Here is a 23,423-nt window from a genome sequence, read left to right as displayed (position 1 = left end):
TCTTTAATCTACAGATAAGGGCAATATTTGATTGCAGCAGATTATGGGAATGATTTAGAGGTTACAGCGGTATAAAAATACAACACATTAGAAGAGCATCAAATGTTAGTTGTTTCCTTTTTTTAAATGATTCTGTTTCTTCATGTTTGACCTTTTTTAAGCAATAAATGCCTACGCATCAACCGTAAAATCAGTAACATGGACTGGTAACATCAAAATATTGTATTACTTTGCTTCTGTTTTTTAATGAATTAATAAACTGTTCTCTAAAAGAATAGATTTTATCCTAAAAATGCTGATTATAAGTGATTTCTCCCCCACAGAAAGCCATTAAAAATGCTTAACTTGACTTAAAAGGTTATTATTGATATGCACATTGTTGATATTCAAATTGATACACTTTGCATTGACGCAAGCACTGCAGATGAGCCTATATGTATATAAAAGCAATGCGCAAAATTTCATGTTAATCGATTTATTTATATATCTGCCATCTCAGCATTTAGTAGGCTATCCCAGATCATGTTAATGTTTGTTAAAGAAACAATAATAAATGAAATATTACATATGCAAGTATCCATGTGCAATAATTTAATGTTCTACTGGTAATGTGTCTGAAGACTTTCCCCTTTTCTCAGTAAAAAGAAAAGAAAAGAAAAAAACTGCTGAAAAAACACTTCAAACACTGTGAAAAAAAAAAAGGTGAAGTGCATGCGGTGAGGTTGCATAATTAATTACAAAGAATATCATATTTTTCCGGGTCCCTGTGAATGATTGTATAATTTATCATTCACAACCTTTATGATTATGTCTGGACTTCCAGTGTATTTTCAGAGCCATATAAAGAGCATCTTCTGTCCGAATGTCCAGATAACAGCGGCTGTGTTGATACGGTGAAGACTCGGATTTACAGGAATATAGTAAGTATATATTTTTAAGCTTTAGGTAAATAAAGTATTTCCAACAATAGCAAGGCAATTAAAAGGTTTGATAGCATTATAAATTACATGTGAAATGAACACAGTATGAACTAATCCAGCATTTTTCAGCAATTTGCTTTAAACCCCATTTAAACGGTCAATAGCAGTGACCGGCACACTATCAAAACTGCATAAATATACAATCATGGTGAAAAATGATTTGGGGGATTCGTGTTTCAGTAACAAAGTTTTCTATTTTCTATACATCGAAATCAAATCTGTGTAATGTTATTTAAATATGCTATAAATAATTGTAAGTTTGGAACACTTATTTAACGTCCGTTTAATATAATTTAAGTTTAAAGGACTTATACAGCCAAGTTGATTGTACTTACAATTATGGCATGCAGCAACTTTTTTTTTTTTTTTTTTTACAGTGCATGCTGCTATTTTGATCCATACATTTTATTTATATATCTGACTCTATTAGAGTAAAAACTATAAGGATGTACGTGTACATGACACATTAAGTTATTTATGGCCTTCTAATATTTTATTTAAAAGGGACCTTAATTATTGTTTTAAAAATTTTAAAATATTCAAAATCGTGTTATTTAAATATTCAATTGTTTATCTTTTGACACAACTTTATTTACATCTTTATTTGCATTTCGCTGTCAGATGATAGGTTTGTAGTTACTTTGAAACTACATTTATCTCTATGCCGATTTTCTATTTGTATGTATATATACACTCACCGGCCACTTTATTAGGTACACCTGGGTTGGACCCTTTGCCTTCAGAACTGCCTTAATTATTTGTGGCAGTGGCACAGATTTCTCAGAGATTCAACAGTTTCAGAAATACCCCGACACCAACAATGACACAATCAGGCTGCATTTACATTACATGCTTAAAGATGTAAGCTGGCCGTCAAAAATATTGGGAATAAAGACCTTAAATCACCTTTCTTCTCCAATCTGATGCTCAGTTTGAACTTCAGAAGATCATCTTGATCATGTCTACATGAATGAATGCATTGAGTTGCATGTTGGCTGATGGATTAGATATTTGCATTAACGAACAGTTGAACAAGCATACCTAATAAAGTGACCGGCGAGTGATATTATATATATTTTTATATTATTATATATTTAACGTCATCTATTGTGTTATAGATGAGTGCATCCAAACCCCAGGAAAGGTATGTAATCCTGCTCAGATTCATGGAAGCATTAAAACAAGTTTTGTCCTACATTACTTACACAAATTAGAGTCTACAACAAACTGGATAACTACGAGAATAACTGTTTAAAATAAACTGCAGACTTAAGTGCATTGAAATCTAGAATATTCAATATCTAAATATATCAAATAAGTTAAACTCATCACTGTTGTGTGTGTCGCTGCAGTGGTAAGGTGCGAATCCAACCCTCTCTGAATAAGAGCGAGGAGGAGTTTGTGGCCAGAAGGAGAAACTCGGTTCTACAAAGCCTGAAGAAGCTTCAGATACAGTGCAGAAAGGTAAAGCTTCTTATTTTATACTTCATATATCTGAGATGACCTGCGAATGGTGCATTCATTTCACTTTCTTGAACTATGGCATTCATAGCAAGCAACCGTTGAAACAAAGCTAAGTCAACACTAATGTGTCAATTTTAATAGCATTGATTTAAAGTACAAGGTGACCGTTAGTTAATCATCACTTTCGCACACTCAGATAACAATGAAACTTTCAACTTTTATTTATTTATAGAGCACATTTAATATAGCAACGTTGTTGCCTAGAGTGCTTCACAGTTTACAGTATCTATAAAAACATTTATCAAGCCTAGGTGGCAACGTACAAAAGTTTTCAACTACACTTCAATGCTAAATATAAAAAAATGCACATGTATCTTCTGTGTGAAGTCTCACTGTCTCAGGACGAAACATTTTTTTGCAAACAATTGTCCAGCAAACAAAATCTGTTTTGCGTACACATTAAGTTTTGAAAACATTATTTCTGAATGTTGTTTAAAATGTTCAGTTTTGTAAATGTTTCAAAAACATTTTATCTTGGTTATGCGATATACAGTAGTCAATAGTTGAACTAGGCTAGATCAAAAAAGTTCATCAAAGTTGTCCGAAGACAAGAACGGGTATAGTTCAAAACTCACGTAGTGTAACTTTGATGAAAGGTTTTGATCCACTTCAAATGTTGACTAGACAACTGTATTACATTTAGCAAATATTATTGAAAAGTTAGGCTACTTTAGTCTACTGAATGTTCTCTGAACATTGATTTAAAAATGTTAGACAAACGTCCAACTAAACATTTTAGAAGAAAAAAAAAAACGTACAATGAACGATGTATATCATTTTGAGAACTTTATTAAAGACGTCAGGCCTCATTTATAACCGTTGATGATGACGCACAAAACAGGCCCTGAAAGAGGCGTACGCCACTTCCGACGAATAAATTGTGATTTATAAAAACAAACTTGACGGGAAAATGTGCGCACCTGCACGCAAACTCTGACCCATGCGTACGAACATTTTGTAGACATGGCAGTTTGGCGACACCGATGGTGAGCTGGAGTTAAATGTCTTTTTGGTCACTTTTAGACAGAAAATTTCAAGAAAATGATACATAGGCCTATACAGGTAAAGATAATACAAATATAATTTCACTCACCAAGCCTATCACTTTGAAGCAAATATCCATCCCTTCTTAAATGTCCGCGCCAGCGAGTGCATGGGCCGTTTAGTGAAACTGACTGATATTTAAAGGATAATTCCGGTATTTAACACCTTGAGTCTATATTGTAGTTTGTTTTGGATGAACAAGAGTGGTGGCCAAATTTTTTTTGACAATGGTTCCTCTCTCGAGTTTTTGACTATAAAAGAATTGGCCATGGACCCATTTAACATTGGAGTCAATGTGCATGTCCGAAACTGTCATTAAAACAGCCAATGATGTTCGTTTACAAAACTGTTAAACTCACCGAGTGGTAAGTGATGTTCGTTGATGATTATAAACAATATATCGTCGCAATATATGATTCCAATCCGTTTATTTAGCTATAGTGGAACTATTTTTTCAACAATGGGATTTTACAAAATCACGAATAAAACACGACAGAAACTGTATTTCGCAACACTTTTTGTTTCTGGAACATCAACTAACATCACTAATCACTCGGTGAGTTGCACAGTTTTGAAAAATAATGTTAAAGGTTGTTTTAATGACATTTTCGGACATGCACATTGACTCCCATGTTAAATGGGTCCATGGCCAATTCTTTTACAGTCAAAAACTCGAGAGAGGAACCATTGTCAAAAAAATGTTGTCCACCACTCTTGTTCATCCAAAACAAACTACAATATAGACTCAAGGTGTTAAATACCGGAATTATCCTTTAACGGCAGATGAAGTAAACCGTAAATCTTCATTATGAGTCCAAATCATAAATACAGTGCATGTTCACAATAACAGTTTAAACAAATAAAAGAATGATTTAAACTGTTTTACTCCTGATATAAACATTTAGATTAAATATGCCATTCTCATTAATGGAGTTATAAACACTTAAATTACATGAAATCATTACTGAGAAGAAGTTACAACATTTTTTTATATTCAATAAATATAAAGATTTGTAGTGTATGCGATGCTTTTGAACACTTTTCCTCTGGCGTGCTGTTTTAATGTTTTAACTACAGAGATAATTGCTTATCATGAAAATAGCATGATAATATCTGTTTACATAAAAAATATAAATCAATTAAAAAGACTATATGGCCAGTGGAAAAGATTGAGAAAAACTTTCTTTGAAATGTATTTTACACTATTTTATTTATTTATTCAAAAACAAGGCAAGGATAGGCTCCTAAATTATTTTTATCAATGTAATGTGACGGGACATCCGTATCTCATATTTTCCTAATGTCTTGTACCGTTAAACGTGGTATCACGTGGATGAATAATCATATGCAAATGATATGCAGATGAGGATCTGCATAGTAAAACAAGGCTCCATATATGGTTATTTCGGGGAGGAGACGCGTGTGCGCACAATCTTCCGCTGACTAGGATCTATAAAGGGAATTTTGCGCAGGTTCTGGCGTACGCACGGTTTTATAAGTCTGAATATTTTTTGCCATACGCCATTTTTGGCTTTCAGGCACACGTACACTTTTAGTAAGGATACTACGCAACGTTTTATAAATGAGACCCCACTGAATGAACAGTCTATTAACATTACTTGAAGAATGTTTGTTCAGATCAGAACTTTAATAGAACCTTTTTCAGAACGTTACCTAAAGTTCTTCATGTAAAGCCTCCACCCGGGTCCTACTCGCCCCGCTCTGTGTTTTCAGGATGAAGTGCCAAACATTGCATTACTGGCTTCTGGAGGAGGACAAAGAGCCATGGTGGGTTTGCTGGGATCCCTGGTTCAGCTCCAGAAAGCAGATCTTCTGGACTGTGTCCTTTATCTGGGTGGAGTCTCTGGATCTACCTGGTATGAACTCTGAGAAAGAACAAACACACACACACACACACACACACACACACACACACACACACAGAAGGGTTGAATGTCAAACATGACAACAGTATGTTGTTCCTCTGAAGGTGTATGGCCTCCTTATATCAGGAACCAGACTGGTCCACCAAACTAGAGACTGTGAAAGACAAGATCATCCGGAGACTCAGCGGTCCTGCAGTCAGCGGGAGAGATTTATTTGCCAAACTGAAGAAATATTACTATGGGAAAGACTTCTTCAGCTTGACTGACATCTGGGCAGTGATTGTCATGACAACATTTGTGAAAGAGGTTTGTAAATAGCCAATTCATGACCAGGGAGACAGATCTAAAAAATGATTTATAGGCTGGCATGAGGACTAGGAGTAGTGACAACTCCAAATCAAGCAATAATGCAGTCTTTGCGGACAGACATTGAAGATGCAAAACATTTGCATTCCCATCTAGTAATCATCTTAGTTCTTAAAAATAATTAAAAGTAAATAACAAATAGACATCATCTATTAAGCACATTAACTGATTCTAAATGATCTCTGAGCTTAAGGCCAATTCACAGCGCACAGAAACACGCTTGTTGGGTTTTGTCAGATCAGTTTGTTACCCTTGTCAGCGTCTGTTGCCGTTGGTCGGGGTTTGTTTTCACCCGACTTTACATGTTTAAGTGTCTGTTGGGGCAGAGTTATTTTTCATAAAAATCTAACTAGTTTGTTGGTGTTTGTCTGTGTGGTGTGAATTGGTTTGTGACTACTACAGAAGATAAGTTGTAGCATTAAAATGTTAATAATATATAACACAAAATGAATACATATAGCCTAGGTGTAAAAATTACATGACATGGATATTAAACCCATTGAAATAAGAATTGTGTGACTAATTAACAAATGTAGCCTACAATAATAATAATAATAATATTGTATACCATATTAAGTCAAATTTGTGCTTTTCACAATACACATATCACTTTAAAGCAGGACGTCTGTCGTTATTATCTGAAGAATTACAACATTACTGTCACGGATTGGTACTATAGTGAAGTGAAGATTCAAGTGCTGATGAAGGATATTTATTAAGTAAATAAATAAAACAAAACTACAAAGAGTTGAGCTGAGAGCCAGGACGGTGCCGAGGGGAGAGACCAGGGAAGCTCAGGCGGGTCTGGACTCCTGGCTGAGAACCAGGACGGTGCCGAGGGGAGAGACCAGGGAAGCTCAGGCGGGTCTGGACTCCTGGCTGAGAACCAGGACGGTGCCGAGGGGAGAGACCAGGGAAGCTCAGGCGGGTCTGGACTCCTGGCTGAGAACCAGGACGGTGCCGAGGGGAGAGACCAGGGAAGCTCAGGCGGGTCTGGACTCCTGGCTGAGAACCAGGACGGTGCCGAGGGGAGAGACCAGGGAAGCTCAGGCGGGTCTGGACTCCTGGCTGAGAACCAGGACGGTGCCGAGGGGAGAGACCAGGGAAGCTCAGGCGGGTCTGGACTCCTGGCTGAGAACCAGGACGGTGCCGAGGGGAGAGACCAGGGAAGCTCAGGCGGGTCTGGACTCCTGGCTGAGAACCAGGACGGTGCCGAGGGGAGAGACCAGGGAAGCTCAGGCGGGTCTGGACTCCTGGCTGAGAACCAGGACGGTGCCGAGGGGAGAGACCAGGGAAGCTCAGGCGGGTCTGGACTCCTGGCTGAGAACCAGGACGGTGCCGAGGGGAGAGACCAGGGAAGCTCAGGCGGGTCTGGACTCCTGGCTGAGAACCAGGACGGTGCCGAGGGGAGAGACCAGGGATGCTTAGGCGGGTCTGGACTCCTGGCTGAGAACCAGGACGGTGCCGAGGGGAGAGACCAGGGACGCTCAGGCGGGACTGGAGTCCTGGTTGAGAGCCAGGGTGGAGCAGGCTTGGCAAGTCGCGGACGCTAGCTCTCGGCATCTCGAAAACGCCACGCTGATATTGATCCTCGTTTTAGTTCTCCTTTTGTCCCAAAGTGTGCTTGCCATGGTCCATAGTGTTTGAACGAAACAACAACAGCGTGCAGCTAGACGTTAAGCACCATGCAGTTGTCCACGTCTGTCGCCATGGTTACTATGGCAGTACTTGAGCGGAAAGCAGGGATAACACGGATATTACGACAGTAACAGGCGACAAGTGAACAGGGATTCCGGGACGGCCAATTATTTAAAATTGGAATTTTCTGAAATTAAAAATCTTTGGGAACTTTTGGGATAGTGTAAGTACACAACTGCAGGAAATATATCACACTATGCAAGTGATTTTTGGATATTTTATTACAAAAATCCTAAATCTGGTGTTCCACAGGGCTCTGTTTTAGGGCCTCTTCTTTTTGATATTTACCTGTCACCACTTGGTCATTTGTTAAGGTCGCTTGGCCTCCGTTATCACTTTTATGCTGACGATACTCAGATTTATATACACTCTAAATCCGGTGAACACCTAGATGTTGACCATCTCTCTGGCTGTGCCTCTGAGATAAAGGAATGGATGAGTAATAACTACTTGTATCTGAACGGTGGTAAAACTGAAGTAATGCTTATTGGTTCTCGTAATCAAATATCAAGCAGGTTCTGTATCCTTGACTATTGATGGCTCGGTACTGGTGACTCAGGCTAAAGGGAGGAATCTTGGTGTTATTTTTGATACCAGTCTACTATTTGATTCATTCATTCAGAGTACGGTTATATCATCCTTCTTTCACCTCAGAAATTTCGCAAGATTGCGTCCTATGCTGACTTTCTCAGTAGCTGAAAAGCTGATGAACTCCTTTGTTGTGTCTAGGATTGATTACTGTAACGCCATTTCAGCTGGAGTCTCTAAATCCACACTCAACAAACTACAGTATCTGCAGCGAGGATACTGTCTGTCTGGGTCCAGGGTATGTGATCATATTACTCCAGTTTTAGAGTCCCTGCACTGGCTCCCAGTCAGATTCCGAGTTGATTTTAAAATGATGATGCTGACACATAAAGCATTACATGGCTTGGCTCCTCAGTATTTATCTGACTTACTTATTCCATATACCCCAAATCGGAGTTTGCGATCTTCACAATCCAACTTACTGGTGGTTCCACATACGCGCCTACGATCAATGGGTGACAGGGCTTTTTCCTCATATGCTCCTGTCCTTTGGAATTCTCTGCCTCTTGATCTTAGGGAAGCACATAACTATGAGTTTTTCAAAGGTAGACTTAAGACACATTTTTTTAAATTAGCATTTGATCGTTGATGTTCTTTTATTATTTTATGTACTGTTTATCTTCTGTACAGCGCTTTGAGAAGTTGCTTTTAAAGGCGCTTTATAAAATAAAGTTTATTATTAAATATTGTAGCTTTAAATTCTCTTCATAAAAAAGTCTCTCACTGCAGAAATGTAAAGATACTTGAGGCTCCATTTGTTCTGCAGATTTTTATAAAGAGATCTTTATTGCTGAGAAAATGTTGTGCGAGTTTTAATGGGATGTATTTGTCCCCGGCAAAAACTGTGTTCTCTCTAGATCGATGAACACACACTCACAGAGCAGTGGGACCAGCAGAGTAAAGACCCGCTTCCCATCTACCAAGTGATCGACAAGCAAGGCAAACAATCAAAGGAAAGAGGTCTGTGTGTTTGTGTGAAAGAAAGACAGAGTTAATGTGCTTGTGTCGGCTGTTATATGGACGTGTTTCTGTCTGCAGACCCCTGGTTCGAGATCACTCCACATGAAGCCGGTTATTCTCTCACTGGAGCGTTTGTGGACGCCTCCAGCTTTGGCAGTCAGTTTCAGAAAGGCTCTAAGAAAAATAAGCAGGATGAATTTGACATGCTTTACCTTCAAGGTAACAAACTCTGTCTCATTGACCTTTATTCAATTAAATTAAATTCAAATGTATTTGTATAGCGCTTTTCACAATACACATTGTTTCAAAGCAGCTTTACAGAAAATGCACATTGTACATAGAAATGTACATAGAAAAAAATACAGTTAGTTAATCATGTATTAATTTAGGGCATAACATATCACCGGCGTCGAGTCGTCTCTTCACAGGCGTCGGGTCGTCTCTTCACAGGCGTCGGGTCGTCTCTTCACAGGCGTCTGGTCGTCTCTTCACAGGCGTCTGGTCGTCTCTTCACAGGCGTCTGGTCGTCTCTTCACAGGCGTCTGGTCGTCCCTTCACATGCGTCGGGTCGTCCCTTCACAGGCGTCGAGTCGTCCCTTCACAGGCGTCGAGTCGTCTCTTCACAGGCGTCGGGTCGTCTCTTCACAGGCGTCGGGTCGTCTCTTCACAGGTGTCGGGTCGTCTCTTCACAGGCGTCGGGTCGTCTCTTCACAGGCGTCGAGTCGTCTCTTCACAGGCGTCGAGACGTCTCTTCACAGGCGTCGGGTCGTCTCTTCACAGGCGTCGAGTCGTCCCTTCACAGGCGTCGAGTCGTCCCTTCACATGCGTCGAGTCGTCCCTTCACAGGCGTCGAGTCGTCCCTTCACAGGCGTCGAGTCGTCTCTTCACAGGCGTCGGGTCGTCTCTTCACAGGCGTCGGGTCGTCTCTTCACAGGTGTCGGGTCGTCTCTTCACAGGCGTCGGGTCGTCTCTTCACAGGCGTCGAGTCGTCTCTTCACAGGCGTCGAGACGTCTCTTCACAGGCGTCGGGTCGTCTCTTCACAGGCGTCGAGTCGTCCCTTCACAGGCGTCGAGTCGTCCCTTCACAGGCGTCGGGTCGTCTCTTCACAGGCGTCGGGTCGTCTCTTCACAGGCGTCGAGTCGTCCCTTCACAGGCGTCGAGTCGTCCCTTCACAGGCGTCGGGACGTCTCTTCACAGGCGTCGGGCCGTCTCTTCACAGGCGTCGAGTCGTCCCTTCACAGGCGTCGAGTCGTCCCTTCACAGGCGTCGAGTCGTCCCTTCACAGGCGTCGAGTCGTCCCTTCACAGGCGTCGAGTCGTCTCTTCACAGGCGTCGGGACGTCTCTTCACAGGCGTCGAGTCGTCTCTTCACAGGCGTCGAGTCGTCCCTTCACAGGCGTCGGGTCGTCTCTTCACAGGCGTTGGGACGTCTCTTCACAGGCGTCGAGTCGTCCCTTCACAGGCGTCGAGTCGTCCCTTCACAGGCGTCGGGACGTCTCTTCACAGGCGTCGGGTCGTCTCTTCACAGGCGTCGGGTCGTCTCTTCACAGGCGTCGAGTTGTCTCTTCACAGGCGTCGGGACGTCTCTTCACAGGCGTCGAGTCGTCCCTTCACAGGCGTCGAGTCGTCTCTTCACAGGCGTCGGGTCGTCTCTTCACAGGCGTCGAGTCGTCTCTTCACAGGCGTCGAGTCGTCTCTTCACAGGCGTCGAGTCGTCTCTTCACAGGCGTCGAGTCGTCTCTTCACAGGCGTCGGGACGTCTCTTCACAGGCGTCGAGTCGTCTCTTCACAGGCGTCGAGTCGTCTCTTCACAGGCGTCGAGTCGTCTCTTCACAGGCCTCGAGTCGTCTCTTCACAGGCGTCGGGCCGTCTCTTCACAGGCGTCGGGTCGTCCCTTCACAGGCGTCGAGTCGTCTCTTCACAGGCGTCGGGTCGTCTCTTCACAGGCGTCGAGTCGTCTCTTCACAGGCGTCGAGTCGTCTCTTCACAGGCGTCGAGTCGTCTCTTCACAGGCGTCGGGTCGTCTCTTCACAGGCGTCGGGCCGTCTCTTCACAGGCGTCGGGTCGTCCCTTCACAGGCGTCGGGTCGTCCCTTCACAGGCGTCGGGTCGTCTCTTCACAGGCGTCGGGTCGTCCCTTCACAGGCGTCGGGTCGTCCCTTCACAGGCGTCGGGTCGTCTCTTCACAGGCGTCGGGTCGTCTCTTCACAGGCGTCGGGTCGTCTCTTCACAGGCGTCGGGTCGTCTCTTCTCAGGCGTCGCGTCGTCTCTTCACAGGCGTCGCGTCGTCTCTTCACAGGCGTTGGGTCGTCTCTTCACAGGCGTCGGGTCGTCTCTTCACAGGCGTCGGGTCGTCTTTTCTCAGGCGTCGCGTCGCGTCGTCTCTTCACAGGCGTCGCGTCGTCTCTTCACAGGCGTCGGGTCGTCTCTTCACAGGCGTCGCGTCGTCTCTTCACAGGCGTCGCGTCGTCTCTTCACGGGCGTCGGGTCGTCTCTTCACAGGCGTCGGGTCGTCTCTTCACAGGCGTCGCGTCGTCTCTTCACAGGCGTCGCGTCGTCTCTTCACAGGCGTCGTGTCGTCTCTTCACAGGCGTCGAGTCGTCTCTTCACAGGCGTCGCGTCGTCTCTTCACAGGCGTTGGGTCGTCTCTTCACAGGCGTCGGGTCGTCTCTTCACAGGCGTTGGGTCGTCTCTTCACAGGCGTCGGGTCGTCTCTTCACAGGCGTCGGGTCGTCTCTTCTCAGGCGTCGCGTCGTCTCTTCACAGGCGTCGCGTCGTCTCTTCACAGGCGTCGGGTCGTCTCTTCACAGGCGTCGCGTCGTCTCTTCACAGGCGTCGCGTCGTCTCTTCACGGGCGTCGGGTCGTCTCTTCACAGGCGTCGGGTCGTCTCTTCACAGGCGTCGCGTCGTCTCTTCACAGGCGTCGCGTCGTCTCTTCACAGGCGTCGCGTCGTCTCTTCACAGGCGTCGCGTCGTCTCTTCACAGGCGTCGCGTCGTCTCTTCACAGGCGTCGAGTCGTCTCTTCACAGGCGTCGAGTCGTCTCTTCACAGGCGTCGGGTCGTCTCTTCACAGGCGTTGGGGCATCTGAAGTCTCCATGAGAGGCTGGATACATAACTGGAGTTAACGAAATCTATTTATCTCGGGACGATAACAGCAAAAAAGCAGATGGGAAATAATTAGCATAGCTGCTGTTCATAATATGAATGCATTTGATCTGATTTAACTGTAGTATAAAAGGTATGAGATGCATTATGTGAATGCTTGGCTAAAGAGATGCGTCTTTAATCTAGTTTTAAACTTTATCTGAATCTGTTTTATCAGGCCTGCATTATTAGCGTATCGCGTTAGAATATGTGGTATTTACGTTATATGTCATGGTGTTATAGTACCCGTGTCCATTGTTTTATTGTAAACTTTAAACCTCTGCTGATATTGTGTGTTTTCTGCAGCTCTATGTGGCAGTGCTTTAGCCGATGAAGACGAGATTAAGAAACTCCTCTTGCAAAAGATAAAAGGTGAAGCTGCAATTATTCTGAGGACTGAAGTCGGCTTACATTTACATGATTAAAATCATTACCATCCTTTTGATTTTTGTTTGTTTGTTTGATTTGTTTTTCAGATTTGTTTCAACAAAATGAAAAAATACTTGAGGAAATGAGGAAAGGTAAAGCATTTATTTTCTTGAATATTTAACAGCCCTGATTTTAAGTTTTTAAATTCTCTTATGCTCACGAAAGCTGCATTTATTTGATCAAAAATACAGCAAAAACAGTAATATTGTGAAATATTATTAGAATTTAAAATTTAAAATGTTTTCTATATGAATATATATATATGTGAATATATGTATACATTACATTTGACTATATATATATTATATATGTCCTGTGATTCAAAGCTGTATTTTCAGCATCATTACTCCAGTCTTCAGTGTCACATGATCCTTCAGAAATCAGTAAAATATGATGATTTGATGCTCAAGAAACTTTTATGATTATTATCAATGTTGAAAACAGTCGTGCTGCTTCATATTTCTACATTTTCTACATTCGATAAAAAAATTTTTTCAGGATTCTTTGATGAATAGAAAGTTGAAAAGAACTGAATTTGTTTGAAATAGAAATATTTTAATTGTTTGATTTAATGCATCTTTGCTGAATAAAAGTATAATTTATTTTAATCTTACACCAAACTTTTGAATAGTGAATAGTTTGAACATTTGAAGCAGCACAGCTGTTTTTAACATTGATAATAATCAGAAATGTTTCTTGAGCAACAAATTAGAATGATTTCTGGAGGATCATGTGACACTGAAGACTGGAGTAATGATGCTGAAAATGTAAATTATATATATATATATAGAGCCGCATGAGAGCAGTCAGGATGCATCGGCAGGACAGCGGAGCCAACCAGATCCAAACTCTGCAGATACAGACCAATGCTACCAGGAGCTCATGGATCTTGTGGATATGAATCTCTCTGTTTTGAATGGTAATGATTCTTCTGGTCTTGATGAACCCATCAGAACAACACTGAATGGTGACAAATCATTGAATGTATGTCCAGTGAGAACCTGCTGTTAAAAAGATAGTTATTAGTTAGTTAAAGATAGTTAAAATTATTCCAATATTTTTTCCTCAAGCCATCCTAGGTCTTTCAGCCAAACACAATCGGAGTTATATAAAAAAATGTCCTGGCTCTTCCAAGCTTTATAATGGGAGTGAATGGAGGATGAGATTTTGAAGCCCAAAAAAAGCACATCCATCATCATAAAAGTAATCCATACGACTCCAGGGGGTTTATAAAGGCCTTCTTAAAGGACAAGTTCGGTATTTTGGTATTGGTATTGGGGTGGGGGGGCTACCACAGAAACCAGCATGTGTGCAAATTTCAATCTTAACCGTTCTATTTCATCAGAAACGACCTGAAAACAGGGCTTTAAGTGTAAAATACCGAACTTGTCCTTTAAGCGAAGCGTTTTTTAAATGAAAAAATCCATATTTATAACTTTATAAATTATAATCACTGGCTTCCGGTAACGTCTAGTCTAGTTCCGGCGGAAGAGTGACCTCTGACCTGACGCATTACATTCACTCCCTTTATAAAGCTTAGAAGAGCCAGGATATTTTTTTCATATAACTCTGATCGTGTTCGTCTGAAAGCAGAAAGTCATATACACCGAGGATGACTTGAGGGTGAGTAAATCATATGATCATTTTAATTTTTGGGCCCGTTCACACCAAAGACGATAATCATAACGATAAAAATACAGTTCTAAAAATCGTTCTAAATATAAAAGAACATCAGAGTCCACACACCACGACTATAATAACAACGGCACAAGGAACAGTATCATTGCATTGGAATTACTTTCGGAATTATTTTTTTCCAGCAATGTTGACAACCAATCAGAATCCCTCCTGCTTTAAAGAGCTCGAGCATTTAAAGTGTCAGACAACAAAACTGCAGAGCGCGCTTAATAAACAGAACGATATCGTCCGCTGGAGTGGACGCTCATAGATATGTCTATGTACGTCCTTAGTGTGAACGGGCCTTTATTGACACCGATTTGTGATGAAAACCTTTATTTTTTTATATGAAATCCTGTCTAAAGTACACATTTAAAATGTGTCGTGGTAACACTTTACAATAAGGTTAATTTATTAAACATTAGTGAATGTATTAACTAACATGAACTAACAATAAGCAATACATTTGTTACTGTATTTATTAATCTTTGTTAATGTTAGTTAATATAAATAAAGCTGTTCATTGTTTGTTGATGTTAGTTCACAGTGCATTAACTCATGTTAACAAGATTTTAATACAGTATTAGTAAATGTTGAAATTAACATTAACAAAGATGAATAAATGCTGTAGAAGTGCAGTTCATTATTTAGTTCATGTTAACTAATGTAGTTAACCAATGTTAACTAACAAACCTTATTGTAAAGTGTTAACGTGTCGTTTGTAAGTCATTTTGGATAAAAGCATCTGTTAATGATTAAATGTAAACATTAAATGTATTACAGTCTATTTTACGGCTTTTTGACACAATTTAAAAACAATTATAAAAATCAAACCACGAAACTGAAGAAAAGTGGAAGATAACATGCAAAAATATCCACCCACTTTTAGCTTAAAATGTATTAATTATAAGTAAATTATGCTTGTAGATACAGAAACTACAATAAGAAGAACTCACTAACATACATGTCTCCTCTTTTTACAGACCTCTCTGGAGGAATACTGAAAACTGCTGATAAAAAAGCAGAAGAACTGGATGTGAAGCGTCACACTATGGATGCATGCAAAAAATGGGAACGCATTAATGTCTGGCCATTTGGTAAGTTAAACTGTTTCTAATATCATCCCTCCATCCTCCAAACCACTTTTCTAGAGTCGTGAGGGTGCCGATCTACACTTTAAGATTTATGTCTTTGAATTTCATATAAAATGTCCATCCATTGTTTTAACATAAACAGACAAATAAACGTAATGTGATGGATATTTGTCATTCAATCATACATAAATAATACAGATCAGATTTCTGCACTCAAAAAAAGTCATGGCCTAGTTTATTATTAACGATTTAAATCATAATATAAATCATATTTTCACGTTTGTATTGATATAAATCATATTTTCAAATTGCTTGGAATTAGCATAAATCTGTTCATTTTGAAAAACGATGAATGAAAGGGATCAACATATAAATCTGGTTATTATGAATTAAAAAACACTTTAGCACTATTACAGAAATCAGAACTGTTTCACTTATGTATGCATTTATGTATGACGAACAATTATTAATCACATTAAGTTTGTTAGTTTGTATTAAAACTGTGTAGATCAATTGGATGGAAATTATTATATGACATTCAAATACATTTAGACCTAAATATGTTTGTTGTTGTTGAGTGGCCAGTCCATCAGTGTGTATCTAATATTCAAATAACTTTTTATTCTCTAGTCTAGTTCTTTTAAAAAACCAGTTGCATAGTTAATAATAAAAATAAAAAAAAACGAACAAAATACTGGTCTGAAGATCCTGCAATGCAACATGTAGTCAAGAAGTAAAGAAGTCTAAACACCCAGCATTGCTTTTGATAAGAACTCAAAACTACACTATGATCTGTTTTTGTTCAAAATTAACTAAATTTAAATGATGAGCGAGTATGAAGTGATGAAGTCCCAATGTCCCCCCTTGTTGGCAGAGGGTATTTATACTAACTTCGCCACAGACGTCTGGTTGATCCAGACAACATATCAGATTGGAAAGTTGTTGTTTTTTGTTAAAGGGGTCATGACATGAGAAACCAAATTTGCCTTGATCTTTTGGTATATAAGAGGTCTTTGTACCATTAAAACGTCCTGCAAGTTTCATAGCTTAAGACTTCCTCCCCATTATAAACAAATCATTTATTTAATCAAGCTCTAAATACAGCTCGTTCTGGATCCATGGTAAGAAGTGACGTCACGGTGCGAAGTGACGTACCAGCGTTTGCATAATGACCGCCTCCAGCACAAGACAACTACGCTTAAAGCGCAAGGCAACTACGCTCATTTCGTATCGTTGTCGCGCCCGCGCCGCGCGCCTCACAAGTGTTCAGTCGACGGACAGCGAGTGGGTCTGTGTACAGGGAAATGACGATGCCACGCAGATGTGCTGTTCCTGGCTGTGGACAAACAACATCTTTGAATACGCTGCGAAAGATCCAGTCGTCAGGGGAAAATGGATGCACTTTATTTTTTTGCGGACGTCTCAGTCACAGTTTAAGCGTTGACTGTTTTGAGAACAAATCCCAAAATGATGCTGGCTTTGCCAGAAAACTGTTGCTCAAAGATAAGTCCGTGCCGACTATTCTGGGCTCAACAACGACGACGCAAACTGTAAGTAATGTATTTAAAACTTTAAACTACTTTTTAAATACGCTGAATGCGCAAATGTTCTGGCTGCGGGCGTTAATAATTGATGCATAGGCACTGACGTTAGCCAATCATAGCAGTGGACACTGAACTCTTAAAGGGGAAACACCCCCAAAACAGACTGTTTGACTCAGAGGATGAGAAACAGGGTGGGAAAAGGTCATAAATCACTACATTTTAAACGTTTTTTGTAAAAAAAACTATAGTAATACTATAATTGCACCTAAGGGAACATAATAATAAAATAAAAAAAAACATGTCATGACCCCTTTAATAAAAATGAAGAAAATTTTCCCATCACATATCAGATCGGAAAGGCATTTATTTTCAATAAAAATTAAGAAAATATTCAAAAAGTGAAAAAAATAAAAGTGTTCAACGTGTGTTTAATAATAAAGTGTTTATCAGTTAAGGGTAGGTGTATGAGGTGTTTATTGTCCCAATAAAGCAACATCCATTTAATAATTTTAATAAATATAATCATTTACACTGTAAAACAACACTGAGGTACAAATAGACAGTGTATATGCCACTATTTCTAAGTATATCTAGCCTTTAACTACACTTATTGCAAAGAAAATACTGCTATTTTTCCAGGGTAAATAGAATTTTACTTAGTGTGAATAGCATCTGCTATTTTTGCGTGAAACTGCATTCTCCCGCCACTCTGTGCGTTTGTCATATCCATAAATAGCTACCGTATTTTACGGACTATAGGTCGCTCCGGAGTATAAGTCGCATCAGTCAAAAAATACGTCATGAAGAGGAAAAAAACATATATAAGTCGCACTGGACTATAAGTCGCATATTTAGAAATGTACGCATACATGGGGTATCGAGGCGCATACAATACAATACAGACTGCAGACAGTTCGACAGGGAGCGTGCAGCTCTTAAATAAATATATTTTCTTTAATACTAAGATGTTAGTTTTGATTGATTCACTTCCGTCGCAACGATCATTAGTTATTAAACTAGAGGCCGCTAAGACGACACCGTTCTCTCTACACAGACTTTAAACTGAACCTGTGAGAAATGCTGATGGCGCTCACGTGCGCATTAAGAATTAATTCTATAATTATGTGCTTTTTTTAATATATGTGCGCATGTTTGTAATTCCCTACAAACCAAGTACTTGTCTGGCCTTAAAAAAAAATTTATACAGAATTGTATGACTTCGGCTGGCCTCACTAACACCTCTTCCAGCAGCAACCTGGTTTTCTCAGGATCCAGGTACTCACCAGGCTCAGCCCTGCTCAGCTTCAGTGGACAACCAGTCGTGGGCTACAGGGTGATATGACTGCTGACTAACAGAACTCATAATAAAACAAAAATCAATAGTTATCATATAGCAGCACATTTACTGCATTGACTTAGTTAAAAAAAACGATGTTTATGCTGGTAACGATGCCAATCTCTAGTTTCCTCTGTGTTCTGATATGGATAGTTATCGTTACTTCCAATCTTTGCCAATCTCACATTATTTGTCCGTCTTTCTTTCATTAAAGGGACAGTGTGTAGGAATTACTCCCATCTAGCAGTGAAATTGTGTTTTGCATTCAAACGAATAGTGCTCTCTAGCGCCTCGCTTTTTTCAAATGCGTGTTGTGCAACTACGGTAGCCGTTATGTACCAAGAAGCGATGACAACAATAGCCCTTCACGTACATGTTCTACTGTTATGCTGCCTATATAATGAATTACACAACCAAGCAATAAAAAAAAGCTTGTAATTTAGACCGTAACATTGACTTACCCGTCGACAACTTCAGAGTATTTCTCCTTCATTAGCTCTTTCCACCTGGGTAAAGCTATCCGTTATTTACCCGCGGTTTTTTAATTCGCCGGTCACGTTTCCTTTTAAATTCAGTTTTGGCATTTCTCCTGTGGCTCGGCATAACTATGATCCTGAATTATAAAGTGACGTGGAGTGCAACCGTTCAAATGTACCGGGGCAGTGACACGCAACGCCTCTCTCCTCGTCGTGACGCTGGTGTCAGTCACGTTACGCTGGCTCTGAACGAAAACGCGTTGTGGAAAAGCGTTGAGCTAGGCTAGTGCTTTTTGTCCCTCTCTGCTATTATAGTTTTTCAAGATGGCGGAACGACATGGAAGCCTCCGTGGACTTACCCGTCCCATGTAAATAAAGATAAGAAATTCTTTGCGTACGAGGATAGGTCGGATGATTGGGAGAGGTAATTGTACACCATTGAGGACATATTTAGGAATAAAGACATTGATTTTAGCCAATAACTACACAGTGTACCTTTAATGGGGGAGTTTTCGTTACTTGTGACATTCACACTGATCAGATTCATCCGCGCAGGAGATGAAGCACAACTCACACGATCATCAAAACAATGTTCCTCCGCGAGTAACTTGTAGTTTTATGCTTCAGTTGCAAGAGCGCCAAAAGTCACATCTAGCTTTAAGAACTATTCACACAGCCCGAGAACCAAAGAATTTGAGAAAATAAAGTTTGAAGAGTGTATTTGTTTTACAGATACTTTAAGGAGCATTATTGAATGCATCAATAAGTGGATCTGGGGCAGGAATTATAACTTCCTCCACAACATGACAGGTAAGAACAGACCTGAAAATTATATTACATTTAATGTGGTTAACCTTGGTTACCCTGATTTATTTCATTATAAGTTTTCAATGAGGTTCATTCTCGTGTTACGCATCACGTTTGAGCTTCTGCAAGATATTTATTCTCACGTGTCAAGCAGTTTCAGTCGAGCTTCTGTTTATGTTCGCTGGTCAATGTTTATATGTATATATGATCATAAATTCAAACTGTTCATCATATAAAGCGATTGATTCAGAAAAGATTGACTAAACCTCTCAATTCATTCATATGGATTACTTTTACGATCTATTTATGAAATTTTTGAAGTGTCAAAATGGTACAGAATGCTCTCAGATTTCATTAAAATGATCTTTATTTGTGTTCTGAAGATGAACGAAAGATTAACACAGCCTTAGAAGTGCCCGCCGCTCTTCTGCAGAGTGAGACGAGAGACTTTGCAGACGCCGGGCTGTTGCTCAACTCGCCCTACTTATCAGTGCTGAGGAAAGAGAGAAACATTGACCTCATCATTTCCCTGGATTTCAGTGGTGGTGATCCTTTCATGGTATTATACGCATATTTAATCCTCTACAGCTTCACTCATGTTTCAGAATCTGGAAAATGTTAGTGCCAGGGACAAAACAGTCCGGCAATGAGGAGAACAGAAGTTTCTTGTTGAATTTTTTGTTTTTATTTACCTAAAAAAAATACTAAACAATAGAAACCAAAAAGTTAACAACTAGGCCTATAAAAGAGGTCAACAAAATAGAGCCCGACCGATAAAGGATTTTGAAGGCCGATACCGATACAAATATTTGTTGGTTTTAAAATCCGATATTCTGATGTATCGGCCGATATATATATATATATTTTTTTTTTTCAGAAACGCGCAACAAAACATGAACAGATTTCCCTAACATTAGTTATTTGTAGTTATAAACATACAAATAAAATGATTGCTGCTACAGCCACAACTATTAATACCAGCATTATTATTATTATTATTATTGACAGTAATAATTACAAAAAAATAATAAAAATGACATTATTGCTATCATTATCATTACATTTATATTATCATTAAACAAGATAAAGGTTTTTATCAACCTAAAAAAAACACATTTTCAACCTATTTTTAGGACAAAAAACCTTGTCTTATATTTCGGTATATACTACGATCAGCTTGCTTATCCCTTTACCTGCACTTTAAAAAATTTTCCCATCAAGCTACATCAAACCATTTTCAATCATCAGTTGCTGCCTGCCTTCTAAAACCTACTATTTAGCGATCTAAATCCATTATGTGACTCGTTAATGCTGCGGCTGAATGACAGTCTGACTCTGCAACGCACACTTGGCGTCATTGGATTTCACACACGTGTAAAAGAAAAGCTAACTTTTATGCACAAGCTACGTTTGATACTTTTTCTCTATGTCTAAATGTCCACTCCTCGCAAGTCTAACTTACATTTTACAATGCAGGGACTGTAACTAGATATGCTAGTTATAAATACAGTAAGCATTACTTTATTTAGGCAGAATAAGTTTAATTGTTATTCAAGCAATGTATGTCTCGTCGTGACCAACTCACCATGAACTCACTTAACCAGTGCCGCCGCTCCCACCACGCGCATCACGCGCTGTGTGTAGGGCACCAAGAGCTGAGGGGGCACCAAAAAATCTAGAATCTAGAGCGAGAGCGCCCGCGAGACAGAGACTGTGCTCCAAACCATGTAGCGCGTGCACGGCAGAGAGGGAGAGAGAGCAAGAGACCGCGCTCGTGTGCCTCATGAAGAGCATTTAATATCCAAACTATACAACGCTAACACTCATGATATGGTTGAAGGCTGTTTCGTCCGTTTTTTTTTGTTTTTTACATATTCATATATCGGCCATTATAAATGGCGATACCGATAGTTTGGAAAATGCCTAATATCGGCCGATAATATCGGCCTGCCGATATATCGGTCGGGCTCTACAACAAAATATAACTATACTCAAAACAGCATAAAACTAAACAGGACATGAACTGACCTAACTGAATGAGACACAAGGGAACATAAAGTAGACGCGACGCGAAACTGACGTTCCGAAGCTTTGCGAGATCCCGAAGCGCCGATGTTTCGAAACACTGATCCGAAGCGTGATTCAAAACACCCATGTCACGTGACTACGGCTAAATGAAGCTTCGGAGTGTTTCACGAGTGTTTCGACCATAGACAGTATATAAACGGTTTCGACAGGTGGCATGGTCCATGGTCCGCCGAATCAGCGTTTGATTGACAGGGTCGGGATGGGATCAGACCACACAAGCGCACATCTGTATAAAAGTGAAGTCAACGCATCTTGACCTCGTGGGTTTTTGTGAGAGGATTTTTTCAAAGGCTGGAAAAATTATCTGTAAAAAAAGAAGTAGGCTAGTCCTTCCACAGCAGAGAAATTAATCTTTTTTTAATAAAAATCTATAAAAAAGTGAGACATTGTGGCTTGATTTATTTTATTAATATAAATTTTTCATGACCAAAATAACATTATGCACAGTGAGGAGCCTACAGGTTACAAGCTTCACATATTAGAAAAATACAATAATAAAAAAAACAAAAATGTTTTAATGGCTTGTGTTTAAACATTTTCGGCGTTTCGGGATCTCGCAAAGCTTCGGAATGTCAGTTTCGCGTCAGCCATCCCTATTAAACCGTGTATGGCTAAAGCAAATAACTGTATATTATATCTGAAATAAACTATGTGATTATGTTTTCAAATCATGAATTGTTTGGGGTGTGGCTAACTGCAAAATAACTTAACCTGTGTACCTAAAACATGGCTTGTGTGCTGTATTACTACCACTGCTGTATATTAATAATAATAATAATGACTTTATTCAGGACTCAAAAATGGAAGGTCTATATTACAAGTTAAAAAAAAAAAACATTAAAAAAAATTACAATAGTTACATCATAGCAATAAATATACAGTACATAGAAATACATTAATAACTTTCACTTGTAATATACATATTACCCTGACTTGCCGGTTGTTCATCCTGTGTGGCTTGGGCCATCACAGTTAGTAATTAAAAAAGAGCATTTGTGATGCTTTTCCACGTCAGACAGTGAAGGACGCTGCTAAGATGTGCAGTGACCGAAACATCCCTTTCCCTGACGTCATCATTCCCAGTGAGGACTCAGAGAAACCGAAGGACTTCTATGTGTTCAAAGGCCAAAACGTTCCAACCGTGATTCACATCCCTCTCTTTAATGTGCTCAACTGTGGAGGCAAGTTTTTTTTTACAAAGTCTTATATCCTGAATAAAACTGTGTTCTGATTTAAAGTGTGTTATTGTTCCATCAGATAAAATCGAGGACTGGAGTAACAAATATCGCACGTTTCAACTTCCTTTAAGCGCTGAGATGATCACTGATCTTATGGAGGTCGCTGAACAAAACATCACAAACAATAAAGCAAAAGTGGTGGAAGAGATTCGTGCGATCATTGAACAAAAAAAGATCCAGACACTAATATGAATATGTTTAACACTATGGCTAAAATCTGAATTTAGATTAAATTGATCTGCATATCAGTAATTTTACAACAAATAGTGTTCAATTTCTCTTTCTATCAGCATTATTTTTGTCTGAATGACATTTATTTCTGTCGAATATGTTTTAAAGTTTCTTCACGCATGCTGATTATTATAACAGTGTGGTGATCCTGGATGCTGATTGGTCAATCCAGTTTCATAATTTGTACTTCTCCCCCCTAGTATTTAAAATTAGTCGTCCTATTAATTCTAAAAGGGTTCGGAAAGTTTATTTTTTAATGTAATTTCCCATAAATTTCATACATGCTCTTAAAGTAAATACACACATAAAACA

General features: G+C 39.8%; 1 protein-coding gene across 1 annotated transcript; it reads left to right on the top strand.

The window, feature by feature from the left end:
* Nucleotides 1-898: 898 nt before the first annotated feature.
* LOC306995531 (cytosolic phospholipase A2 gamma-like) lies at nucleotides 899-23,317 on the top strand. Its single transcript, XM_079607224.1, has 15 exons — nucleotides 899-918; nucleotides 2,099-2,124; nucleotides 2,333-2,444; nucleotides 5,283-5,425; nucleotides 5,539-5,740; nucleotides 8,944-9,046; nucleotides 9,125-9,265; nucleotides 12,498-12,563; nucleotides 12,668-12,712; nucleotides 13,411-13,539; nucleotides 15,281-15,394; nucleotides 19,480-19,557; nucleotides 19,938-20,113; nucleotides 22,658-22,823; nucleotides 22,900-23,317. The coding sequence occupies exons 2-15, from the start codon at nucleotides 2,099-2,101 to the stop codon at nucleotides 23,070-23,072; spliced, it is 1,674 nt and encodes a 557-aa protein (XP_079463350.1). The 5' UTR covers nucleotides 899-918; the 3' UTR covers nucleotides 23,073-23,317.
* The last annotated feature ends 106 nt before the right edge of the window (nucleotides 23,318-23,423 follow it).

The sequence above is a fragment of the Phoxinus phoxinus genome (genome assembly GCF_949152265.1).
Source record: "Phoxinus phoxinus genome assembly, chromosome: 3".
Taxonomy (NCBI): Eukaryota; Metazoa; Chordata; class Actinopteri; order Cypriniformes; family Leuciscidae; genus Phoxinus; species Phoxinus phoxinus.
The sequence above is the reverse complement of the archived record's forward strand: the minus strand, read 5'-3'. Positions and strand labels throughout refer to the sequence as shown.